The following is a 22996-nucleotide window of genomic DNA, read 5'->3' as shown; positions in this document are numbered from 1 at the left end:
AAACTAATTAAATATTCTAAACTAACTAAAAGTATTCAAAATAACATATAAAAACTACATAAACACTTCAAATACTAAAAAAAATATCTAAATTACCTTAACATATATAAAAAGTTAACATTATTAACTAGTTTCGGATATTTTGGATCCGTGTTCGGATTTTCGGTTCGATTAAGGTTGGACCAGAATCCGAAACTACATAGGTCTTAAATCCTGTTCAAATACTTTTTATAGTGGTTCAGGTTTAGGGTTTTTTGGTTTGGGTTAAGGTAGGATTTCTGTTTGGGGTAAAAAGACCCATGCATAAGAATATGGTTGAGAGTATCCTAAAGTATGTGAAAGGCACACCAGGGAAAGGTATATGTATGGGTCGATATGTGAGCATAGATATTGTAGGTTATTGGGATGCAGATTGGGCAGGATATATAGTTCAATGAAAGTTTACAACTAATCATTGCACCTTTGTTGGGGGAAATTTGGTTACTTGAAAAGGCAAGAAGCAGAAAGTTGTTTCAAGATCGGGTGATGAGGCTAGAGCAGGGCAAACATAATGCATGAGTTCGTATGATTGAAGAGTCTACTCAAAGACCTTGGAGTTGAATCTTCTGAACCGATTGTGTTGCATTGTAATAATTAAGTAGCTATACACATTGAATCTAAATTAATATTTCATGAAAAAACTAAACATATAGAGGTAGATTGTCATTTAATTAGAGATAAGTTTCAAGCTGGTATTATACTTTCTTCTGATGTAGAGTTTGAATCATCTAGCTGATGTATTCACCAAAGAATTGACATTGAAGGTTTGTGATGAGATTCATGGCAAGATAGGCTTATGCATGTTCACTAGCCAACCATCTTGAGGGGAAATATTGAAATCAAGTAATTATTATGTACATGTTCAAAGTGGTCATTTAAATTTTCTAAAAGTGACCTCCAAGTGGGTCACTTCAAGTTTTTGTAAAGTGGTCACTTTGGTGTTCTAGAGAATACTTTTACACAAAATTTATTCTGCCACGTACCCAGAATTCACTTCAACCACTCTAGGACTTAGCATGGAATATATATCATCTCTCTTTCATGCAAGGACGGCCTGGTCTTACGCCTACATGCAAATATGTCATTTATGTGTTTAATATCTTGATCGTATATGTATCTCTTTGTACAGAGAAATATATGCAATATAAAAACACTGTATATTCTCTCTTTGTATCCACTATCATACTCTCATTATACACTCCTAATCCTATCATTTCCTACATTCTAAATGGTGTCTCCGGTGAAGCTTGGCAACGGTGTGGAGCATTGTTTTTAGCCAAGTGTCCCTCGTTGCACATATTTTTGAGTTTAGTTTGTGGCTCTTCTCCATGCTTTTATGCTGAAAAAGAGATTAAAAAATACTTATAGTATCCTTGATTTTTTGTGGAGTTGAAGGCACTAGTTCCCTCACGAAAGGTACATGTAACCATTTAGAGGACTCATTAGTTTCTTGTTTCACTAATTATATTGCATAGCCATATTAAAGTGAGTGAGAAAGTGAGTGAAATACTAGAACCAAAGTCAAGATATATAGTTCTGTTTCGTACTTAACAAGTGGTATCAGAGCATTTGGTTTGTGCATCATGGAACGAAGAAGAAGCAAAGGAAATTAAAGCAACATAAGAAAAACTCAGTTGTGAGATAAGGTTTTATCTCGCTTGATAAGAGGAGTATACATGCCATTTTCGACTCATTTATCAAGGACTCTTTTTGGGTTTTATCAACTTCAGTCTTTTGGTTTTCTGGATTCAAGGTATTATGGTATTATTGGATTATCTACTGACAATTGGGTATTATTATCTGCTAAGCGACTATAGTCTACTGGTTTGTGATTGTTGGTCCTCTATGTACCTGCAAAAAATTAGAGAAATTAAAATCATCAAAAAGTTATGGAACCAACTTTAAGAAAGTTACGTTTGATGTTGAAACATATGATGTAAAATGTAATTTCAGTATGTGGAAATACAAAATGATGTGTCAGCTGTAAACTTAAGTATTAGAAAAATGCCTAGTTGAAGGTGAAAAAATCAACTGATAACAAATGAAATGGGGCAGAAAGTGAGGAAGCTTAACATGAACCTCTAGCCAATGATAAGGAGAAAAGGTGCAATATTCTCATATGTGTGAATTTCACTAATTGCATTCTAAGAAAGATTATGAAGATCCTACAACTCATGTTGAGTGGAAATCTTTAGAAAGAAACTATCAAACTAAAAATCTGCCAAAAAGAATCTATCTAAAGAGGACCTAAATGAGTTTCTCAAGTTGGTAAATATCTAGAAAGCTTGAAGATAAACATATCTAACGAATATCGAACTATTCAGATCCTAGCAAGCATGCCTCCAAAGTATGAACAACACACACTTAAATATGGTATTGGGAATGATACATTCATGTGAATGATGTTGTTACTTCTGCCTATGCCAAAAAGGTGAGACTAAAGGAGAACGGTTTACTCAACAAACTGATATCAACTTTTAAAGAACTATTTGTTAGTTCTAAAGGCATACCAAATTAAAGAAACAAAGGATTGGAAGGTCTAAGAGTAAACAATAAAATCACAGTTAACACCAAAGATTGACAAAATTGTTAGGAATACAAAAAAGAGACATTATCCTAAGAAGAAGAACAAAGACCCACAGAATAGCTCGTACGATCTTTGAATGCGGTATCGAGCATCTTGGTTGAGCCATTTGCACTCATAGAAAGTGTGCAATATCCTAAAGATGAGTGGATCATGGATTCAGGATGCACATTCCACATTACTGTAAATAAAGATCTATTGTTTGATATCTTAAAGAATTTGAAGGAGAAAAGGTGCTAAGGCAATAATACACATAGTGATATCAAGAGAATGAGGAAAACAAGGATTGTAAATCATGATGGTAATCACGTAATTCTAAATGAGGTAAGATACTTGCCATATGTAGGATGAAGTCTCATATTATATGGACTTCTAGACAAGGCTTGTTGAAGATATGAAGGTTAAAATGGCATATTATAAAAAAGATCAAATTGTGATCTCAGGAAAGTATATGTTAGTTATACCGTTTATGATTATGAATGTTATCATTATAAGCAACATCTTCAAATGTCACATATAAAAAAAAACTTCAAATGTAAAGTATCAAAAATATCATTGTTTGTTGAACTTAATTAATATTCTCTCTCATGGCGTCTTTAACATGATTAGTTGGAATTTAATTATAAAATACATATTATGGACACACATAGAAACTTTGTCCGTTTCACAATAAGTGTTGTTTAAGATTGAATTTAATTATAAAATACATATTATGGAATCTATAAACTTCGTCTATTTTACCCTTATTTAATACATTGTTTTGTTTGATTTATTAATTATTGTATAAATAATGGTAAAAGCTGGAAAATTCATTTAATATATGCACTGGAAATCTAAAACGACACTTAAATTAAAGAAATTTTAAAAGTCAAAACGATAATGAATATGAAACGGAATGAGTATTTAATTAATATTAAATGAAATTACAAATGATATTGATATGATATTGAGCTAACTTGAATTAGGTTTTGGATTCTAATAGCAATGTCATAAACAGTTTTTCAGAGTAACACTAACAATAGATTTGGAGGCTATAATCTTGAAGAAACTGGTTTTATACAAATTAGTAATAATCTTGAAGAAACTGCTAAGAAAATTTTATGAAATATCATACTCTAATAGATAGGAACTCACGTTTTTGGGAAACAATTATTGTTTTGTCTTTAATAGAATGGAAAATGGTTTATGGGCTTTACAAGTCTGCATGTGTTTTTCTTTTGGCATATGCTAGTAATTCTTGTATTTTTACAATAAAATAAAAACACTATTTTTCTTAAAAACATTATTAACAACAAAATGTAGTTAACATTATCAGGATATCAAAGATAAGTAAATATATCATTTATCATTGGCCACTAGAACTTTTATCAATCTTAGTAGATCATGTTATTGCGGTGGTGTGGGGAGGTGAGATTATAGATTCTCACATGTTTGGCCGGCACACAAAGATCCAGATGGGTTCTGGAAATTTTCCCAAGGAAAGTTTGAGAAAGCGTTATTTCTGAAACCTAGAGACTATAGACAGCAATAACATCTTTTAGTCAATGATTTGGGCAATTATTTCATACCAATGATTGGGGCAGTTATTTCTTCTACGGGGGATCAAGATCTAACCATACGCATTTAGAAACCTTCCACTAAGTTTGAGTTTTTCACATATTTATCTCAGTTTTAGTTTATTTTCCATGATCATTTAATCTATTTTCTTATTATTATTTGTTCAAGACTATTTTTGGTTCAATTAATCCTTTCGTGTGAAGACTTTGTTTATCGTGATATAATTGAATATAATTGATGTGTTGTTGAGGTTCTCTTACAACTTAATGTGTTGTTGAGGTTCTAAAACTTAATATCAAAAAAAAATTGATTTAACTTTTGAGTCGATGTAAATCTTTTGAAGTCTATGTGAAGATTGATGATGGTGTTAGAGCTTTATGGCTTCCTACAATTATAGAATCTGCAAATATAGTAAGAAAAGCAACTTTTCAACTCGAGTTGTAAGTATTGATATTTGCAGATTAAATGTCTAAACTAAAGTTAAACTAAGTTTCAAAAGACTTATTGTAGTATAATGTTTTGTGTGATTAGAATCTGAAAAGAGAAATCACATAGGCTACATTCAAGAAACAAGGTTAATGTTCCAGCATCTAGCCTGAAAATTAAGTTGCAATCTTATGCCGTAAAGGAAATGTGACTGATTGACTGACACGAACTAATGGTGAAGAAAGAAAATCTGAGGAAATTTCAGATCATGAAAATTGAGAACAGCTAAGGATGTTTTATTGAGATATCTGAAGTAGGTAAAGTTTGCTGGTTGGTTATAATCAATTCTATACCTAGGAGTTTTTACCCCAAACCGAAGTTTTTACCTTAACCAGAACCAAAGAAATGAAGTCTGATTCAAATCGTTATACAAATAACCAAATGGGACTTAAGAGTTTGGTACTTTAGAGTTTGGTTACAATCCTAACTGCGCCAAAATCTAAACTAGGATTTGAAAATATCTGAAATTAGTTAAATATATTAATATTTTTATATATGTTAAGGTAATTCAGATATTTTAGAGTATTTTAAATAGTTTTTAGCTTGTTTTATTTGTTATTTTGAATAATTTTAGTTAATTTCCTTAGTTCAACTAGCTTTTAATTAGATTTGTGAATAACTAATATATTTTGAATACTTTTATCAAATTTTTTAGTTAAAAAAAATATTTTATTGATTTAAAACATCTGATCCGAACCTTGTAGGAACCGAACCCGGTTTGAATAATTAGTAAAACCCGAATGAGGCTTTTGAGCATCATACCAAAAATCCAAACATTTGAATAACCCAAACCGAATTCGGTGGGTACCCGAACGCCCATGCCTAATCAATTCACTGGAAAAAGTTACAACATGAAATTATCAGACACAAAATCATGGAACTGGGATTTTGCCAATCAGTAGAAGAAACTGAACATAAGGTGAAGTGAGTTACTTGGATTTTTGGAAGCATATTGAGTCTTAATATCAATTTTGTTGGAAGCATGGAGAAACCAAAGGCAAAGTTATAGCTTTTTGATTTTCACAGGCGATAAGAAAACAAACATTTGCTTCAGAAAAGAAGGGTTTAAGCTTTAGGGATTACATTTGCTTCAGAAAAGAAGGGTTTGAGCTTTAGGGATTACCTGAGCTTGGAGATCAAAATCGCAAATACGTCGTGAGGAGAGACGTCGGGATGATGCAGATCGCATGTGAGAGGTTGAAGACTACTAGAAACCTTATGACGAGTCGTGAGATCGTCTTCATAATCATAAAAACCAAAGGAGATTATTTTGTATTTCCAACTGAAGACACATTGTGTATTAGACACACTTTGTGTGGACAGCTGTCCTTGGAATGTTTTCATCCAGAAATACTATTGTTATAGTCTATTTCTATTTCCAAAAAAAATAATGATTTTATATTATGATGAACTTTTTATTTCCCTAACATAATTTGGTTGTCATTATTTTATATTCTGATGTATAAATAAATAAATATATAATATATGAAAAATTACATTTTTCTTAATATTTTGATACCCACACACACACACACACACACACATATATATATATATATATATATATATATATATATATATATATATGGATTTTAATATTTTTAAATATATAATTTGAATTCATATATTATATGAAATATTTTGTGGATATTATTTTGTTATCTGTAGATAGGTATTTTGTGGATACCTAAGTTTTCATATTCATAATGTTTTGTTTTGTTAAAATCAGTAATATATATATATTGATATTTATGGACGTTGGAAACATTGATGTGAAAGTATATTGTATAATATGAATAATTAAAAACTGTGAAAAAATTAATTGGATATCATGGAAAAAATTGACAATATTTAATTGTCCATGGATCTTTCAACAGAAATTTTAATCAAATCCATATGATAGTGTCCACAAGGCACTCCACCCACCTCCAGTTGTTGTAACACAATCTACAGTATTCTAGAACACCCTAAAACCCAATGGAGAAGTTGTTGTAATTAATCCACAAAAATCAAACACACCTCCAAAATAAGAAAACCAGATACACTAAAACCACATCCAAGGATAAACAAGGTGTCATGAAGTACAATTCAAAAAACAAGTTACGAAACTTATGTGTCGTTAAACCAGATACACTAAAAAGGATTTGTTTGTTAGACACAAGGAAGATATGAATCTAAGAAAAACAACAAATTGACAAACGATGCGTTGTACAATGAAAAGACACAAGGATGCAGTGCTTGTGGTTTTGGTGAACAAGTGATGGGGGGTAGAATGTTCTTCTCCGTTCACTGCAAATTTAAGAACAAGGAGACGAGAGTTGAGATTTATCCTTAGAAACAAAACAAAGTTAAAATAGTTTGATTTTGAAGTAGAAATCGCACTTTGCATGTCACAGATTGTCTGTGAAACGAGAAGGAGACGAGAGTTAAGGAGACGAAAGGTGAGGAGAAGTTAGCAATGAAGGCTTCGAGTTTATAACTCTGACACATTACAGTATGGTTTGAAAGGAGACAACGAGATTAGGGTTCGAAGGAACGAGAGAATGCGAGAGGTGAGAGATTACGAAGATTGTGATATTTTAAGGCGGGATTAGGTTTAAGATTTGGAGGGATTGGGGGTTTTGAGTTAAAGAGGAAAAAAAATACAGATATTATAAGATAATATATCTTATTTTGCAACTGGTTTTGATTCAAACGGTAGACATATGTTCTTTAGTTCATGGGAAAATTGGTCAAAAAGATATGTGAAAGCGTTAACTAGTCCCAATGTGTCTTTAGGAGTAATTGCTAACACATAATTTGTTTTCAGAAGCATTTTTTTCTTGAAAGATATGCACACTATTTTAATTCGAGTTCAGATGGACTCTTCATATTCATTTAAGATGCTTGAAGATCAACTGAGACTAGTTTTCTTTCAATTCAAAGTTAAACTAAAAAATATTTTAAAATAAAAAGGTAATTTCTATATATATATATATATATATATATATATATATATATATATATTGTGTTATTATCTTAAACATATATTTTAATAAAATTAAAAAATAGAAATATTAATTTATAATTATAGACTTTTAATTAGTAACTATGAGATTTTCCCGTGCTCATGTACATATATAAATATTTACAAAGTAAATATATTATAATATTAATAATATTTTATTTTAGTTTTAATTATTTTGTAGTTTATATTGTAATTAATACACATAATTTACTTTAAATAATATTATGTTATTTGAATTATACATATGATTTTGGATATATAATATCTTGTTTGTTTGGTTATTATTTGGATATATCGGATAAATCTACTTTTCCGATTCAACCATCATATTTTCGTTCAATAGATTAAAATTTTGATTAATTTTTTATTTGCATTTTTTTATTCTTATCTTAATTTTGTAAATATATTTTATTAGATTGTGTATAATTTAATATATATATTGTTTTGAGAATCAAATAATAAAAATAAACTAAAGTATCGAAGGTTGATTGATTCAAATTTACGTAAATGAATATAGTAACAATAGTTCTTTTTGGAAATTCATACATACATATATATATATATAAATTATACAAAAGAAATTAGTAGTAATAGTTGGTTAATATTTCTATATTATTATTTAAAATTTTCATATTATATTTATTTATTAATATTTTGAGTTTTTCCATAAATTTATATGCGTGAAACTATTACTATAAATAATAATATTATATTATTATTTTAGTTAGTTTTTATTAATAACTATCACAATTTAGTTTTGACATAAATTGTAATAGTTATTACATTCTCTTTATGATTAGTAATTTATTTTTTATATCAATCTATTTGGTATTCAAATAAATATTAGGATTAGGATTTTATATGAAAAAAAAAAGTTTCATAAAATTGTTAGGAGATTTTTCAGAAATTGTACATTGTATACTTATCAAAAGTTACACTATTCTTAACTTACATAGGATTTTGCCTTTCTAGCGTTAGATGATTCTATAAAATAATAAAAATTTGTAAATAAAGAAAAAGGAAAAATACTTACAAAGAAAAAAGAAATCGCAGGTTAATTTCATTAAGGTGACTAGGCCTGGGCATAAAATTCGGAATCCGAAATCCAAACCGAACCCGAACCGAAAAAATCCGATCCGTTATCCGACCCGAAATGTAAAAATACCGGAACGGGTCTTATAGGGTGGTACAAAAAATATCTGAACACAAAGTGTTATTAACCGAACCTGAACGAGTAACACGAAAAATCCAAAATTAATAGTCAAGATAAATATTTTGTAAGTATTTCAATTATTAAATTCAATATTTGTGGTAATATGATATATAATAATAAATATTAAAATTCTAATAAATGCTTTAAGTACACAATTAGTTATAAATAAGTATTTTATAATTTGCTCATTGAAATAAAACGTCTACTCTCTATAAGTTAATACATATTGTTTACAAGTGATGTTTGTTTTCATGTTTGAGTCAACATTTTATTGTTATTTTATCAATTATATGTGTGATAGATTAATTTTTATTTAATTTAGATGTTTTTCTTTGTGTTTTGCTTTAAAATTTTTGTTTTTTACTTCGGTTATATCTGAACCGAACCTATATAACCCAAATCCGTATGATATTGATTATTTTATGGGTTTTAGGACGCAATACAATTTTGAATCGAACCCCTGAAATGTTATTATCCGAACCCGACCAATACTAATAAATGAAAATAGTATTTTTTTTGAACAAACAAATGAAAATAGAGAGAAGCTAAAATGTCTTTACCAAAATCAATTCCAGTATGTTGAGGTATATATCTTTTAACAAAATGGAATACACGACACATGTAATGTTTTGACGGAATCCAGTATGTTGAAAAAAGGTCAAATCCTCGTTTCTACATTCCACCGAAGTAAAATTATATTTTGACTTTCCAGTTCAGAAAAAAATGACACTCTGGAAGGAAGATGAAATCTCTAATCTATCTACAGCATCAACACACTTCGTTTTGCTCGCTTTTATGTCCAAATCCGTCTCTGTCCTCTCTTTTTTTTCTTGCGGTGGTACAAAAATTCAGAAACAACTGTATAACGCAGTTAATGACCGAATTTTTTTTTTTTTTTTTGAATGAAATGACCAATTGCTTCCGTCACCTTCTCTCTCTCTCTCTCTCTCTGGAAGTCAAGTAATAAGGCGATTGCTTGATCCCATCTAGGGCAAACGTAACGAACTTTGACTTTCTCGAGAAAACATGCCAGAATTTCTTTGAATTCCCGTCCTGTGAAACTCGAAATTCAGCTTTCTGGGTCTTGATTCGGAAGAAAGGATGGGTAACAAGATCATGTCCATGATGAAGAAAGACAGCAAAGACGGATCTAAGAGCAAGAGAATGAATCGCTCTCAGAGGAAACTGCTCGCTGATGAAGAGATGTTGCATCGCCGAGCTCTGTCCATGGCCATTCATCAGACTCAGCTTTCTCAGAGATTCGACGGATCCATGTCTAGACGGGTCGGGTCTACTAGCACCAGGAAACAACGCACCCTCTCTGACCCCTTTTCTAATGGCAAGCAGGTTCTCTCTTCTCACTACTGTCTACTGCTTCTTAATCACAACAAAGTGTGAATCTTTTCCTGGAAAGTTCAAATCTTTTACTCATCTAATCATTTTATATATATGATGATGTAATGATTATTTCGACTGGGTCCTTTGCCTTTTTTTGGGTTTAATGATTGTTGGGAACTTTTTATAAGATTCTTTTTGTTTAAAATTAGAAAAGAGATGTTGAAAGTGCGCAGAGATTCGTAACTTATCGGTTGGAAATGCTAACTTTATCCAGAAAATAAATGTTGTTTACTCTGATACTGACATTGGATTGGGACCAGATGAGCTATAAAAGCCTATGAATGTACTGATATCCTTTGTTATTGTCTGAAACACTTTTGTCTCTCCTCTTTGTTTCTTAAAGTCCTGTAATTGATTTTAGATGCTATGACAATGTATGATTATAGAAGCTTAGTTTTGACTCATGTATCTACTTTCCTTCTTTCTTCAGGTACCAGATTTTTCATCAGAGAGCTTGACAGTGAAGAAATTCGTCTTGGTGCACGGTGAAGGCTTTGGGGCGTGGTGTTGGTACAAAATCGTTGCTTCACTGGATGAGTCAGGACTCTCTCCTATTACAGTGGACCTCACTGGATCTGGTTTTAATATGACTGACACGAACACTGTCTCTACCTTGGAGGACTACTCAAAACCATTGATCGAGTACCTCGAAAATCTCCCTGAAGAAGACAAGGTTAGACTTTGTTTGAAGGAACATTCGTTTGATTTGGGATAATGAGAGATACGAGTTTGTTGGTTATATGCAGGTTATTCTGGTTGGTCATAGCACTGGAGGTGCGTCCATTTCATACGCTTTAGAGCGGTTTCCTGAGAAAATCTCCAAAGCTATATTCGTATGTGCAACCATGGTTTCTAATGGCCAAAGACCCTTTGATGTTTTCTCTGAAGAGGTAACAATAATAAACATTCTTTTAGCTCATTCATCCATTATAGAAAACGCCATGGCATATTGTGAGAAACTGTCTACAATGCTGCAGCTTGGTTCCGCAGAGAAGTTCATGAAAGAGTCCCAGTTCTTGATCTATGGCAATGGAAAAGATGAGCCTCCTACAGGGTTCATGTTTGAGAAACAACACATGAAAGGCTTGTATTTTAATCAATCACCCAACAGGGTACAGCTTTACACACTGAGTTAGCGTTTTTTATTGGTAATCACTAACCAAAGTGTACACCTTTTTAATTGATTCTTGGTGAGTGGTTTTCAGGATATAGCACTGGCAATGATGTCGATGCGACCTGTACCACTTGGACCAATGATGGAGAAGGTAACACTGACCGCAGAAAGATACGGGAAAGGGAGAAGATTCTATGTTCAGACACTAGACGACCTAGCGCTCTCACCAGACGTTCAAGAGAAGCTAGTGAGAGAGAACAGCCCTGAAGGAGTGTACAAGATCAAAGGAAGTGATCATTCTCCTTTCTTCTCAAAGCCTCAGTCTCTACACAAGATCCTTCTCGAGATTGCACAGATTCCTTGAGATCATCTGAGACCATCTTTGGAGAGGATATTGAACATATTCTGGTTTGAGAATACTTTTCTTTTCTTTGGGACCATTTATGTTATTGTACACAATTTTTAGAATCGATCCATAGATCATACTTATAACATTTGAAAGATAAAAGTGGTTGAACAACAAAAGGGCCCTGTATTAAAAGATCTTTAGGGGATGCATATACAGGAGGAAGAATAAACAAGGAGAAGAAGATTGAACATAAGGAATGAGAGAAAGGATCATATATCTATATAACACCAACAACACTCTTTTTATTATTATTATTCCAAGTCTAGAATGCCGAAATTGGAGAGAAGGATTTTAACTTGGTCGACAAGGTCTGATCCTGTTGCATACTCTGTCAGCATCCCCACCGCAAAACCAAACATAGCCCACCTGCAAACAGAGAGAGAGAGAGAGAGATATCTCATGTCCAGCAAGTGCTAACTAATTGTGGAAGCAACCGCAGTATAGCAAGATATGGATGCTTTAAAACACCGAGAAAATGAGTTTTCAATCATATGGGACAAATCCAAAGACGAGGCAAAAATCAACTTTAAGCTCTGTATGTCTAAATTTGAATACTTATGCTGCAAATGAAGAAACATCAGCTTAAACCAGAACTGCCCTCAAATGCAAACAACATTTGCAAACTAATGTATCCATCCATCATAATGGATACATATTTAGCTTATGAATAAAACATTAAACATCATCAAATTGCAGACAGTCTGTTCTCTAACTACAAGTATTCAGGACTCACAATTATCAAATTCATCTCTCTATATAATATTATTAGTAGAACATAGCAATCAAATTCCAGGACTGAGATCATTAGTTAAAAAAAAATGGCAAAAAGGAAGTACCTTCCATTGGAGATCTCGTTTTTGGGTTGGAAACCAAAAAAGGGACCTTGACCAGCAGCTTCAAGCTTCTTCTGCTTAAAGTAATCCTGAAGCTCTTTAGCTTTCTGCCTCTGAAACTCCACCGTAGTTACTACGCTCTTACCGTCAACAGCCACAGCTTTCTGCGGTGGTGGAGGAGAAGAAGACGGCATAGGAAGCACAGGTTTTTGGGGAGGTGAAGGCTCCCGGAGAGTAGGAGGAGCAGAGGGCCTTCTCAGGGGACCTTCGGCCTGAGAACATCTGATGATGAATACACATGGCTTACTCGTTGAGAATCTCAAAGACGACGAAGTCGTCAAAGAAGATGAAGAAGAAGAAGATGGATTTATAATTCTGATGCATTGAATCGGCGAAGCTAATGACATCTTTTGTTTAATGCCTTTCTTTTAACTTTGAATTGTCTGCAAATTTTCAGGTTGTGTTCTAATGGAATGGTTCTGTAGTGCGTCTTTTGGTAATGTGTGTGTGGATGAAATATCGCCAAGTCGCACACAGTTTTGCACAAATGATCTTTTGTCAAATGGTGGTTCGGAATCATCCCACGCGCGTGGATAGCGACTGGACCACAGTTAAACCTTTGAGTTACACTGTATCTAAATTCTGAAGTTATAAACACAAAACTAAAAAAAGGGAAGTACAAAGATTTTTGTTGGATTTTCAACTCCAAAAGCTGTGGTGTGGATTTATCTTTACAAGACAGGACATAAGCATTAAGAGAGATGGTTGTACATTGAATAATCAATCTCACGTAGTTGACAAGTGGCTACAAAAGGTACACATCCAAAAGTTCTTCTTCTTATCCAATCTTATATCTCTTTCTCTTTCTCTCTCTCTCTCTCTCTCTTCATATATCAAAGGTGCGCATGAAAAGAGAGGACAAGAAGTTGGTGAGCATCTACCTCAACTATATGAGCTGCGATTGAAAGCCCTCTCTGTCTCTGAAAACATGTCTTTTAGCTTCTGCTTTGTTTGAGTTTATATGTTGGCCAATACCATTAAGGGAGATTCTGGTTACATGATTGCACACATACAACTTTTTCTATTTCCGTGATACAACTCATTATCTGATTCATCCACTTCACTGCAAATTCAATCATAGCAAAAATGTTTTCAACATATTGGTTCTTGGTATGACAACAAGAAAAGAAAGACAACCTGAATGATTGCACAACTACAAGTCTACAACGCAACTTCTATAGAAGAAGACAAACCATTGTGTATAAATATTACTAGTCTACATAAGGGAAACTCTGAGTAGTATCTATTCAAGAACAAATAAGTTAAATATATTTTCTTGTTTTATTAAACTGCAGCTTATTCATAATTTAGAGTGTTATCAAATATCAGGCAATGATCTAAACTTTACATGGAAGAATGTGGTAAAATCATGATAAAAGGATGTTCCGAAACCATGAAGTCAGTTGTTTCTGCATCTGCTTTTATGGAACATTGGTTATTCCATACTCTAACATACGCCAAAACCAACATCTATTAGCCACGCATACAACACTTTCAAGGGATGTAATTTCATAAGAGAAAGCATCCGTACCTAGGCTCAAATTCTCTGACCTCAGCAATCTCAATTCCACAGGTGTCAGGCCACTGCACTTTCCTTCTGTCAGCATGATCCAGGACGCCGTCTCTACTCAGATCATCACCATCAGCAAGAACAACACCGCTAAATGAAGATCTTTTCTTCAAGCTGCTCTTAAGTGCAAACCTATTACTGACTTCACAGTTATAGTCAACACTCGGTGGTGGTGCATGATCCTTCTTCCCCTCGCTGTCAGAAGGAAATTCCTGTGGCTGACTATCAGATTTACGACCAAAGCATATAAGGGAAGTACAGCGACGTGAGAGCCAATTCTTAGATAAATCCGAGTGAAACTTGGTATCAGAGTCTTCGGCTATCAAATGGTAATGGCTCCAAGGTGATACCCTCACAGGTTTTTGTTCATTCTTATGGCCAAGTAGAAGAAGGGCTAGACCGTTGCTATACCCGGAAGCTGATGAAGAGAAGAATCCTCCTCCTTCTGCTGCAAATAACATCTGCGGAAAGAGTTCATCACCAAATCACGTCATTTTTTTTGAAGAAACCAATATGCAGATATCGAAACAAAAGGTATCAAAATTTAATTTGTTCTCTGATTTGTCAAGAAAATATGGACTGAATGCAGCCAAATAAAAGCAGAGAAAAACAAAAATTACAAAAAAAAAAATCATTGAATTAGCTAGTAAAATAGGTTAACAACTAACCAAGCTACGAAATTTACAACCACTCTACATAGTAAGTTCAACTTTGTTTCACCTTCAGATTTACAACGAAACAGTGAAAAAAAAAAACATAAAGTGAGAAATAAGGTATCAGATGGCTAAAAGGGTAAGAGACTCGCGACTCACCTGGCGGATCTGAGAGACGACGAAGCGATTAACGGAGAAAATGCCGGCGTAAGCGCAGAGAGAGAGAGAGAGAGAGAGAGAGGAGAGAGAGAGAGAGAGAGAGATGGGAAACAAAAAAAAATAATGTGATAAAAAAAAACTTTGATAAATTGCCTTGGCGATGAAAAGGTGAGACATAAGTAAGAAGCGGTGCGTGTGTGGGTCCCGTTTTGATTTTCACTCATGTTTTAGAAACCGACCCGACATAAAATGGTTTGCATTTTACGATGATTGTACTAAAATCTGCTAAATATGATTTCCAGAATCAATTCAAATCATTTTGGTTGGGTGTTCAAATGTCGGAACTTGCTTTCTTTTCTTCTGATCTGATAATCAATCAACTACCTGAACCGTAATGCCTGTTCAAACTAAAGAATGCTAATAGTGGCTATGGACTTATGGTTACTAATTTACTATTTACAAGATTTAAAAAAAACGTTGCTAATACCGGTTCATTCAATAGCATTGATCATAAATAATATATTGTTTGTTAATAGGGTGAATTTGATCAATATTTATAATACCCCAAAATAAAAAAAATATAACCATAGTAAATTGGAAAATAAAGTCAAATTCTCTCTGACATATTTTTCCATGCACAATCTTGACATGTTTTTCCATGCACAATTTTTGGAAGCTTCCCTGCCGCGTTTTCGACATGAATCCGGCGAACCTTACCACTGGCGAACATTCTCCTCCCCTCATCCACCTTCCTGAGCCCCTCCCCCGACCCTATCTCTCCATTTTCCCTTGTTCAATTCCCTCTTCTATGTACTAAATCCCCAAAACTTTCCTCCACCAAGTCAACTTTATCTTCCGCAACCTCAACTATTGTTATCTCTGTGTTTCAGTCATCCCTCTCGCTGCCTCTAGAAATTATTTCTAAGGCTGCATATACTACTGCTATTCCATCTGTTGGATCTGAAGAGACTGTTCTAGTTTTGGGAACTGTGACCACTGCTCCAAGTGAGGCTTTGGTTATGTCCTCACAACGAGCTGTAACCTTTCTGTCTGAAAATCAAAACCCTCAAAACCCTAACCCTGATGTCATTATCCTTCACCCCCATAAATCCTCTTCAAGTAACCTTCAGTCCTCTTCTGCTTTTGCAGATGTGGAGATGGCCTCCCCTGTCCAGCATATACTAACTACCGCCTCAAACATCCCCTCTGTGGCATATGTGGGGCAAAGGAAACAAGCTAGAAATCCAAATCAACTCTCTCAATAGAACAACAATTGTGAGAATCCCGAGTGAGTACCTGAGAAATAAGATCCTGGTGAAGTCCATCTGGTATGTAGGAGACATTATGTTTCATACTGCTTTATGGTAGTCTACTATCTCAGCGATGCCCACGACCATGGACTCCATAAAAATTTGGGCTCATCTCACTGGAATGCCATTGGATCTCAGACATAAAGATGGGTTAAGTCTTGTTGCAGGACTGGTTGGAGACCCAAAAAAACTGATGCCTTCACCCTGAATCTGGTCAGTTTAATGATATCTCATGTCAAAGTTGAGGTGGATCTTACTAAACCTCTTCCGAGTGTGTAGTTGAGTTTGAACGTCAGAGTGGTGAAGTGGTTGAAGTGTTGGTATCATATCCTTGGCTCCCCATACATGCTCCCACTGCAAAGAGCTTGACCACATAGTGTGTAATTGCTTAAAGCTCCCAGTTCCCCCTGCTGCGTCGGCTGCTAAAGGAAATGATACAGCGAAAAAACCTGAAGAAAAAAAAATCATCAGAGGAGTCAGCTTCGTAATTTCAATATGTGGCAGTAAAGAATCATAATACTAAGAAGCACTTGGGTGAAGTAGGAACTGGTTCTAATTCAGGGAACTCCTCTCCACCTGCAACTTCATCCTCAAAGCCAACCCATTCTAAATCGTCCCTTATGGAAACTGAGAATTCATTCTCTATCCCTAAACCCAATACCCAAAAAACTCACTACATAAAGCTACCTACTGCCCCTATTCCAATCTCTTCTAATCCTTTTGCCATTCTAAATACACACCAAAGCCCACATGACCTTCCTAGACCCTTCTTAAAATGTTCCTGATCCTCTCCAACTCTATCACCTCCCCATCAACAAAAAACCCTCACACTCCCAGCGCCCTCAAAAAATCAAAATCCTGCAACTACCACTCTTTCTTCAGGAGTTGCAGAGCCGGTTTCTTCTGCCCTAACCTTGTTGACCCAGCTTCTGTTAACCTTTTTTGTTCTTCGTCCTTAGGTTCTCTTCATTCTCATGGGGAACCTAAGTTTTCTTCCTAATGAGTGTCAAACTCTTTTTTGGAATGTCTGCGGTTTAAATGATCCGGACAAACATCGGCTTTTTGTTTCATGGATTAATAGTCAGCAGCCACTTTTTGGAGCTTTACTAGAGACACATATCAAAAAACTTTCACTGACCCATATCATGTCCTCTCTCTTTCCAAGATGGAACTTTGCTTCTAACCACCAATCTGATGACGACGGAAGGGTGATTATCATTTGGCGTAACCCTCTCATTGTTTCGATCATCTCCCAGTCTCGACAACAAGTTACTTGTGAAATCAAAATTCCGGGACTGCAAGCTATCATTTTCACAACTATTTACGCAGCTAATACAAGTCAGGATCGAACATACCTTTTGGACAGAATTAACCCATCTTCACTCAGTCTTAGACCTTGATTGTAAACCATGGATGATCGGAGGTGACTTTAATCATATCCTTCATGTTACGGAGCAGTCTGTGTCATTCGATTACAACAACTCCACTTCCTTATACCAATTCAAAGACACTCTTCTGAAATTGGGAATGTTTGATTCAAGATATCAAGGACCCTGCTTCTCCTGGTTGAATAAACATCATGCCTTACCCATTACGAAGAAGCTTGACAAGGTGCTTCTCAACTATGCATCTCTGCAGTCTTTTCCACACACTACCTCCTTCTTCCTTGCCCCTATGATTTCTGATCACTCCCCTTGCCTTATTGACCTAGCCTTCCAACTACCTAAAGCCAATATCCAACCTTTCAAATTTCCTAAACTACCTTACTAAACACGCAAATTTTCACCAAGTGGTTCAGGATGCTTGGATTCATGCCGGAAGTACGTGCACAGATCTTGCAAGTTTGTGTTGGAAACTAAAGACTATAAAGAGAGAGCTAAAACACTTAAATAGAGATAACTATTCCAATATCCAAGAGAGAGTGAAAGAAACTTACCGTTTACTTCAAATTTTGCAGGTTCAATCACTTGAGTCACCATCGGCGGAGTCATTCCTCCAAGAGTCCATCTTAAATCAAAAATGGCACTTCCTGAGACAGATAGAGGAAAGTTACTTCAAGCAGAAATCAAGAATTAACTGGTTAAACCTAGGAGATCAAAATACTACCTTCTTTCAAAGGATAAGTCAAGTAAGGGTGAGCTATAATGATCCGGTCGTTCTTACTGGCTTCGGGAGATATTATAGTTGACCCGTTAGAGATGAGTCATCTTGCAGTTTGCCATTTCAAGTCTGTACTTGGTCCAGAAGGCTCAATCTTGAGACGCCAGTTCACCCATATCGCTTTGTTTCACTCGCTTACTCCATTCAGATGTTCCATGTCACATCAGAATCAAATGTTAGTGATTCCAGCTTCGGAGGAGATAACCAAAATCATGTTCAAATTAAATCCTAACAAGGCACCAGGGCCTGATGGTCTCTCTTCCAGTTTTTTTTAAGGCTGCATGGGGTATATTGGGAGAGGAAGTGATTAACTCTATTACTCACTTCTTTCACTCATCGTTCCTACCAGCTTCTGCGAACTCTACGATCCTGACTTTAGTCCTTAAATTCCCAGGAGCCTCCCGTATTGTCGACTACAAACCTATATCATGCCTTAATACCCTCTATAAGGTGATTTCAAGACTACTTGTCTCTCGGCTAAAACCTATTCTACGGGATCTTATTGTGCCAAATCAAATAACGTTTGTCAAAGATAGGCTTTTAGTTGAGAACACAATGCTTTCTAGTGAACTTGTCAATGGCTACCATAAGAATAAGGCACCTAAGAGAATTACCTTGAAGGTGGATATTTCTAAAGCATTTGATACTTTATTGTGGGACTTCCTCTTCTCTTGTTTAGATGCGCTTCATCTCCCCTCCCGATTTGTCAGCTGGTTGAAAGCTTGTATCTGCACTACAATTTCACTATGGGTTATAATGACACTTTAATGGTTATTTCAAGGGAAGAAGAGGGTTGAGACAAGGTGACCCTTTGTCTCCTTACCTTTTTGTAATTGATATGAACAGCTTGTCATTGATGCTTAATAAAGTCACAGAGGAAGGAAAACTTGCATATCATCAAAACTGCCACCAAATGAAGCTCACCCACCTTTCATTTTCTAATGATTTGTTGATTTTTATTGATGGATCAATTGAGTCAGTGCAGACTGTGCTGAGGACACTTCATGAGTTTGAGCAGTGATCTGGTCTTACGGTTAGTTTCAAAAAAATGAGCTTCTTTGCTTTGGGATTAACAGAAGAAGAAATTGCGACTATCCAAGCCTCAACTGGTATGACTTGTGCTTCTCTTCCTATGCGGTATTTTGGAGTGCCTCTCTCTTCGAAAAACCTGTCTCTCCATATCTGCCAGCCCCTAATTCAACAGGTCAAAGCAAAGTTCAGTTCTTGGACAGTTAAAACACTATCTTTTGCGGGTCGACTACTCCTTATAAAGACATTCATCTCAGGGATATCTACCTTCTGGTGCTCCTCTTTCATACTTCTAAAGGCTTGCGTAAAAGTAATAAACTCAATGTGTGGAGCTTTTCTTTGGAATGGTGGACTAGAGGGGAGTCACTCAGCCCGGATCTCGTGGGATAAAGTTACGAACACTAAGGAGCAAGGAGGACTGGGAATTTGTGACTTGGCTACATGGAATAAGGTGTGCATCCTAAAGCTTGTTTGGTTGATGTTCTTCGGGGAAGATTCTGTTTGGGTTTCCTGGTTCAAAGAAGTCATTCTAAGAAGATCAATAAGTAACTACTGGACAATCAAGCAAAACTCCAAATTCTCATAGCTTGCAAAACAAACTCATCAAAGGGAGGGATATGATTTTTCCATTGATTATATGTAGAGTTGGGAATGGTCTTACTACACGATTTTGGCACGATAATTGGTCTTCGTTGGTAGTATCTATACGTTTCTAAATGCGGCTTCATCTCGACTGGGAATTCCGCAACAAGCTACATTGGTCTCACTGTCTACTAATGGCAACTGGATGCTACCACCTGCTAGAATAGAGAATCAACTTTAGCTTCAGGCATACCTAACAACTCTAGTCCTAACGGAAGATGAAGATTATATACTACGAATGGGAAATTGCAGGAAAGACTAGCAACACTTTCTCAATTGGCGCAGTGTACACTTACCTATGAGGCATCATCACAAATGTTAATTGGTCACAACTGGTTTGGCCCTCCTATGGAATCCCAAGGCAAAGCTTCTTGATGTGGCTTGTGATGCTAGATAGATTCCCAAAGAAAGACATAATGATCAGCTGGGGCCTCGATGTATCTCTGACTTGTCTCCTCTGCAACTCTTATCCATAATCCATAAATCATTTGTTCTTTGATTGCCCATTTGCATATGCGATTTGGTCTGTGATTGCTTCCCACCGGAGCTTGCGTCCGCTGCGAAATTGGGATGCAACAGTGACTCAATTAGCGCAATTAACTGGGAGCAAACATGGAAAGCGACTTACTCTCCTCTGTTGACAATCTACCATCTATTCCATCTGGTGTGAGAACGACTTCACCGAACTATCTTCAGATCACCAGATTCGATCATTAGCAACCTAGACAGACTAATCCGAAATAGGATTCAGAGAATCAAACCCTCGATCTTCTAGCTTTATGATGAAACTTTGGTTGGAGCGAACTGATGACGATCAAGTTCTTCTTCGCCAACGTCTTCTCTGCAACTGATGACGATCAAGTTCTTCTGCTGGGCTACAAGTGGGCCTCTGAAACTTCTTCATTTAATCACATTCTGGGCTCTGGGTCCAAGTTCTATTGATATGTCTTCTTATAAATAACTTTATTGGGTCTGCTGACCTTGCTACACTAGCCTTTTATTAGGTTTGTAACTTTTTATTTTTTTTTCCTGCAACTTAAATTGAAAGCCTTTTACAAAAAAAAAAAATTGGAAGTCATGGGATGTGACAATTAGAGCCAAATCTTGACCTTCTTCGCATTGCACTCGCATGCGCGTGAAGATAAGGAGAGTGGCACATTTCTATTGTAACCATTAGCTTACTATATTCATGTAATTGGAAACGCAACGCAACGTTTTTTGTAAGTGTATTACACGATAGGCAACACTATACTATAATATATATGACATAGTATTAGCACCACAAAAGTTAAAGAGACCATCAGCCTAGGTGTTTCTGGGGCGCGAAGGTGAACTCCAATTCAATAAGATAAACTTTATAGCAGTGGTGACCATAAAAGGCTTGAAAGTATTGGACTGTACGATACACGAGACATATATATGCTAACATGACATATAAGGACAATAAGAGTGGAAATTTTAGTATACAATATGTGATATAGTATAGTTCGCCGAGGTTGCTATGGGAAAACATTTTGTTGGAGAAGGCATAACAAGTGGTTCAAGTGGAGGCGACTATAGTGGATACGCAACAAGGTAACATGAACGATAATGTATACAATAGCATCTCCCTCCCCCCCCCCCATCAATAAGGGAGTTGCTCTTAACGTTTGGTTACACAGATACGATAACATTAAAAGTTGAAACAGGGTAGGTAAGTAAAACTTATAAATATCACTCCACAGGAAATTGCTGGAGGTAGTCGGGGTTGAAGCATGAGAAAGCTTCTACTGCGTATGTTTGTGTTGCAGTGCCAAGATCGTCTTCTGTTAGTTGGGATGCATTGTTCAGGCTCCCTTTTCAATTAAGTTCCATAAGGACATGTGTTGCAACACACGATAATCCTGTGGTGTGTAAATATTGGAGGTGTTACAATTAAAGCACTGGTACTGCAAAATATAACTATTATATATATAAAAACCTAATAGAATGGTTAGGTAACCGTTAACTGGAAGCGGTGCTTTTAAACACATACACTATACTACTTCCATTATAGCTATAGTATAGTACAAGATGAAACGATGTGTTTTCTTACACTGATAAATTCAGTCTCTAAATACATATATGACGTAGCCGTAAACAGTTGCAATTTTTCATAGCTTCTTAGGACATCTTATATGGACATACATCATATACATACAAGCTTCCATCTGGTTTTACGTTTCCGACATAAGGGGTTCTATACTATAATCAGCTATCGATAGTCTAGTTTGTTCAAGTGTAATAGTAAGTTCACGACCAATAAAAGAAAATATTTAATTTACCAAACTTTTTTCCGCCAAAGCTGCAAGGCGATGTCAGTTATTTCTCACTCAAGAAGGCATACCATCGAATCTTGTGAGATCGATAACTCTTAAAAAATAAATGTTTTACCTTGTTTATGTCGGTGTCAATTGTCCACGTTCAACTCTCGCCTCAAAGGTTTACGGCGCCGAAACCCAAACACCACATGTCTCTCACTTCCACAGGTTATCGGCTTCCGTTTGGGGCTTTCCGATTGTTGGCGTCTCGTCCTCCGTTTCGCAACAGATGCCCTTAAACACATTTGCAAAATATGACTTTCGCACTCGTTTATCATAAGAGAAAGCAAGCAGGAAAATGTGTTTATGAAATTGCAGTTTCTTGGCAAAAGTGAAGATATGTGACGATTTGGCTTTCAACGCGCAAGAGAAGAGTAGTTTTGGAACTTCAGAGCATATTATGTAACATATCATATCCATCGGGTTGTTATGGT

The 22996-nt window shown here is 35.4% G+C and overlaps 3 protein-coding genes across 4 annotated transcripts; 1 reads left to right on the top strand and 2 right to left on the bottom strand.

The window, feature by feature from the left end:
* Nucleotides 1-9777: 9777 nt before the first annotated feature.
* LOC106299990 (putative methylesterase 14, chloroplastic) lies at nt 9778-11922 on the top strand. Its single transcript, XM_013736022.1, has 5 exons — nt 9778-10233; nt 10715-10957; nt 11031-11174; nt 11262-11396; nt 11490-11922. The coding sequence occupies exons 1-5, from the start codon at nt 9988-9990 to the stop codon at nt 11760-11762; spliced, it is 1041 nt and encodes a 346-aa protein (XP_013591476.1). The 5' UTR covers nt 9778-9987; the 3' UTR covers nt 11763-11922.
* On the bottom strand, nt 11908-13152 carry LOC106299993. The gene is made up of 2 exons (XM_013736025.1): nt 12644-13152; nt 11908-12173 (listed from the first exon to the last, which is right to left on the bottom strand). Exons 1-2 carry the CDS (start codon nt 13045-13047, stop codon nt 12059-12061), a joined length of 519 nt encoding a protein of 172 aa, XP_013591479.1. The 5' UTR covers nt 13048-13152; the 3' UTR covers nt 11908-12058.
* Nucleotides 13153-13388: 236 nt separating this feature from the next.
* Nucleotides 13389-15206, bottom strand: LOC106299992. 2 transcript variants are annotated; one of them, XM_013736024.1, is made up of 3 exons: nt 15083-15206; nt 14232-14731; nt 13389-13763 (listed from the first exon to the last, which is right to left on the bottom strand). In XM_013736024.1, the coding sequence occupies exons 2-3, from the start codon at nt 14729-14731 to the stop codon at nt 13694-13696; spliced, it is 570 nt and encodes a 189-aa protein (XP_013591478.1). In that variant the 5' UTR covers nt 15083-15206; the 3' UTR covers nt 13389-13693. The 2 variants fall into 2 exon arrangements, with proteins under 2 accessions (XP_013591478.1, XP_013591477.1); XM_013736023.1 differs by lacking the exon at nt 13389-13763 and adding an exon at nt 13963-14147.
* Nucleotides 15207-22996: the final 7790 nt, after the last annotated feature.

This window comes from Brassica oleracea, chromosome C6 (genome assembly GCF_000695525.1).
Source record: "Brassica oleracea var. oleracea cultivar TO1000 chromosome C6, BOL, whole genome shotgun sequence".
NCBI classification, from domain to species: domain Eukaryota; kingdom Viridiplantae; phylum Streptophyta; class Magnoliopsida; order Brassicales; family Brassicaceae; genus Brassica; species Brassica oleracea.
This window is presented reverse-complemented; position numbering and strand designations above follow the sequence as displayed.

Bases quoted from the DNA above. Each gene is read 5' to 3' on its own strand.
- LOC106299990 (XM_013736022.1), top strand. From the start codon at position 9,988: ATGGGTAACAAGATCATGTCCATGATGAAGAAAGACAGCAAAGACGGA. The intron at 10,958-11,030 runs GTTAGACTTTGT...GGTTATATGCAG, and splicing joins ATCTCCCTGAAGAAGACAAG to GTTATTCTGGTTGGTCATAG. The intron at 11,175-11,261 runs GTAACAATAATA...ACAATGCTGCAG, and splicing joins TTGATGTTTTCTCTGAAGAG to CTTGGTTCCGCAGAGAAGTT.
- LOC106299993 (XM_013736025.1), bottom strand. From the start codon at position 13,047: ATGTCATTAGCTTCGCCGATTCAATGCATCAGAATTATAAATCCATCT. The intron at 12,174-12,643 runs GTACTTCCTTTT...CTCTGTTTGCAG, and splicing joins AACGAGATCTCCAATGGAAG to GTGGGCTATGTTTGGTTTTG.
- LOC106299992 (XM_013736023.1), bottom strand. From the start codon at position 14,731: ATGTTATTTGCAGCAGAAGGAGGAGGATTCTTCTCTTCATCAGCTTCC. The intron at 14,148-14,231 runs GTACGGATGCTT...GGCGTATGTTAG, and splicing joins GTCAGAGAATTTGAGCCTAG to AGTATGGAATAACCAATGTT.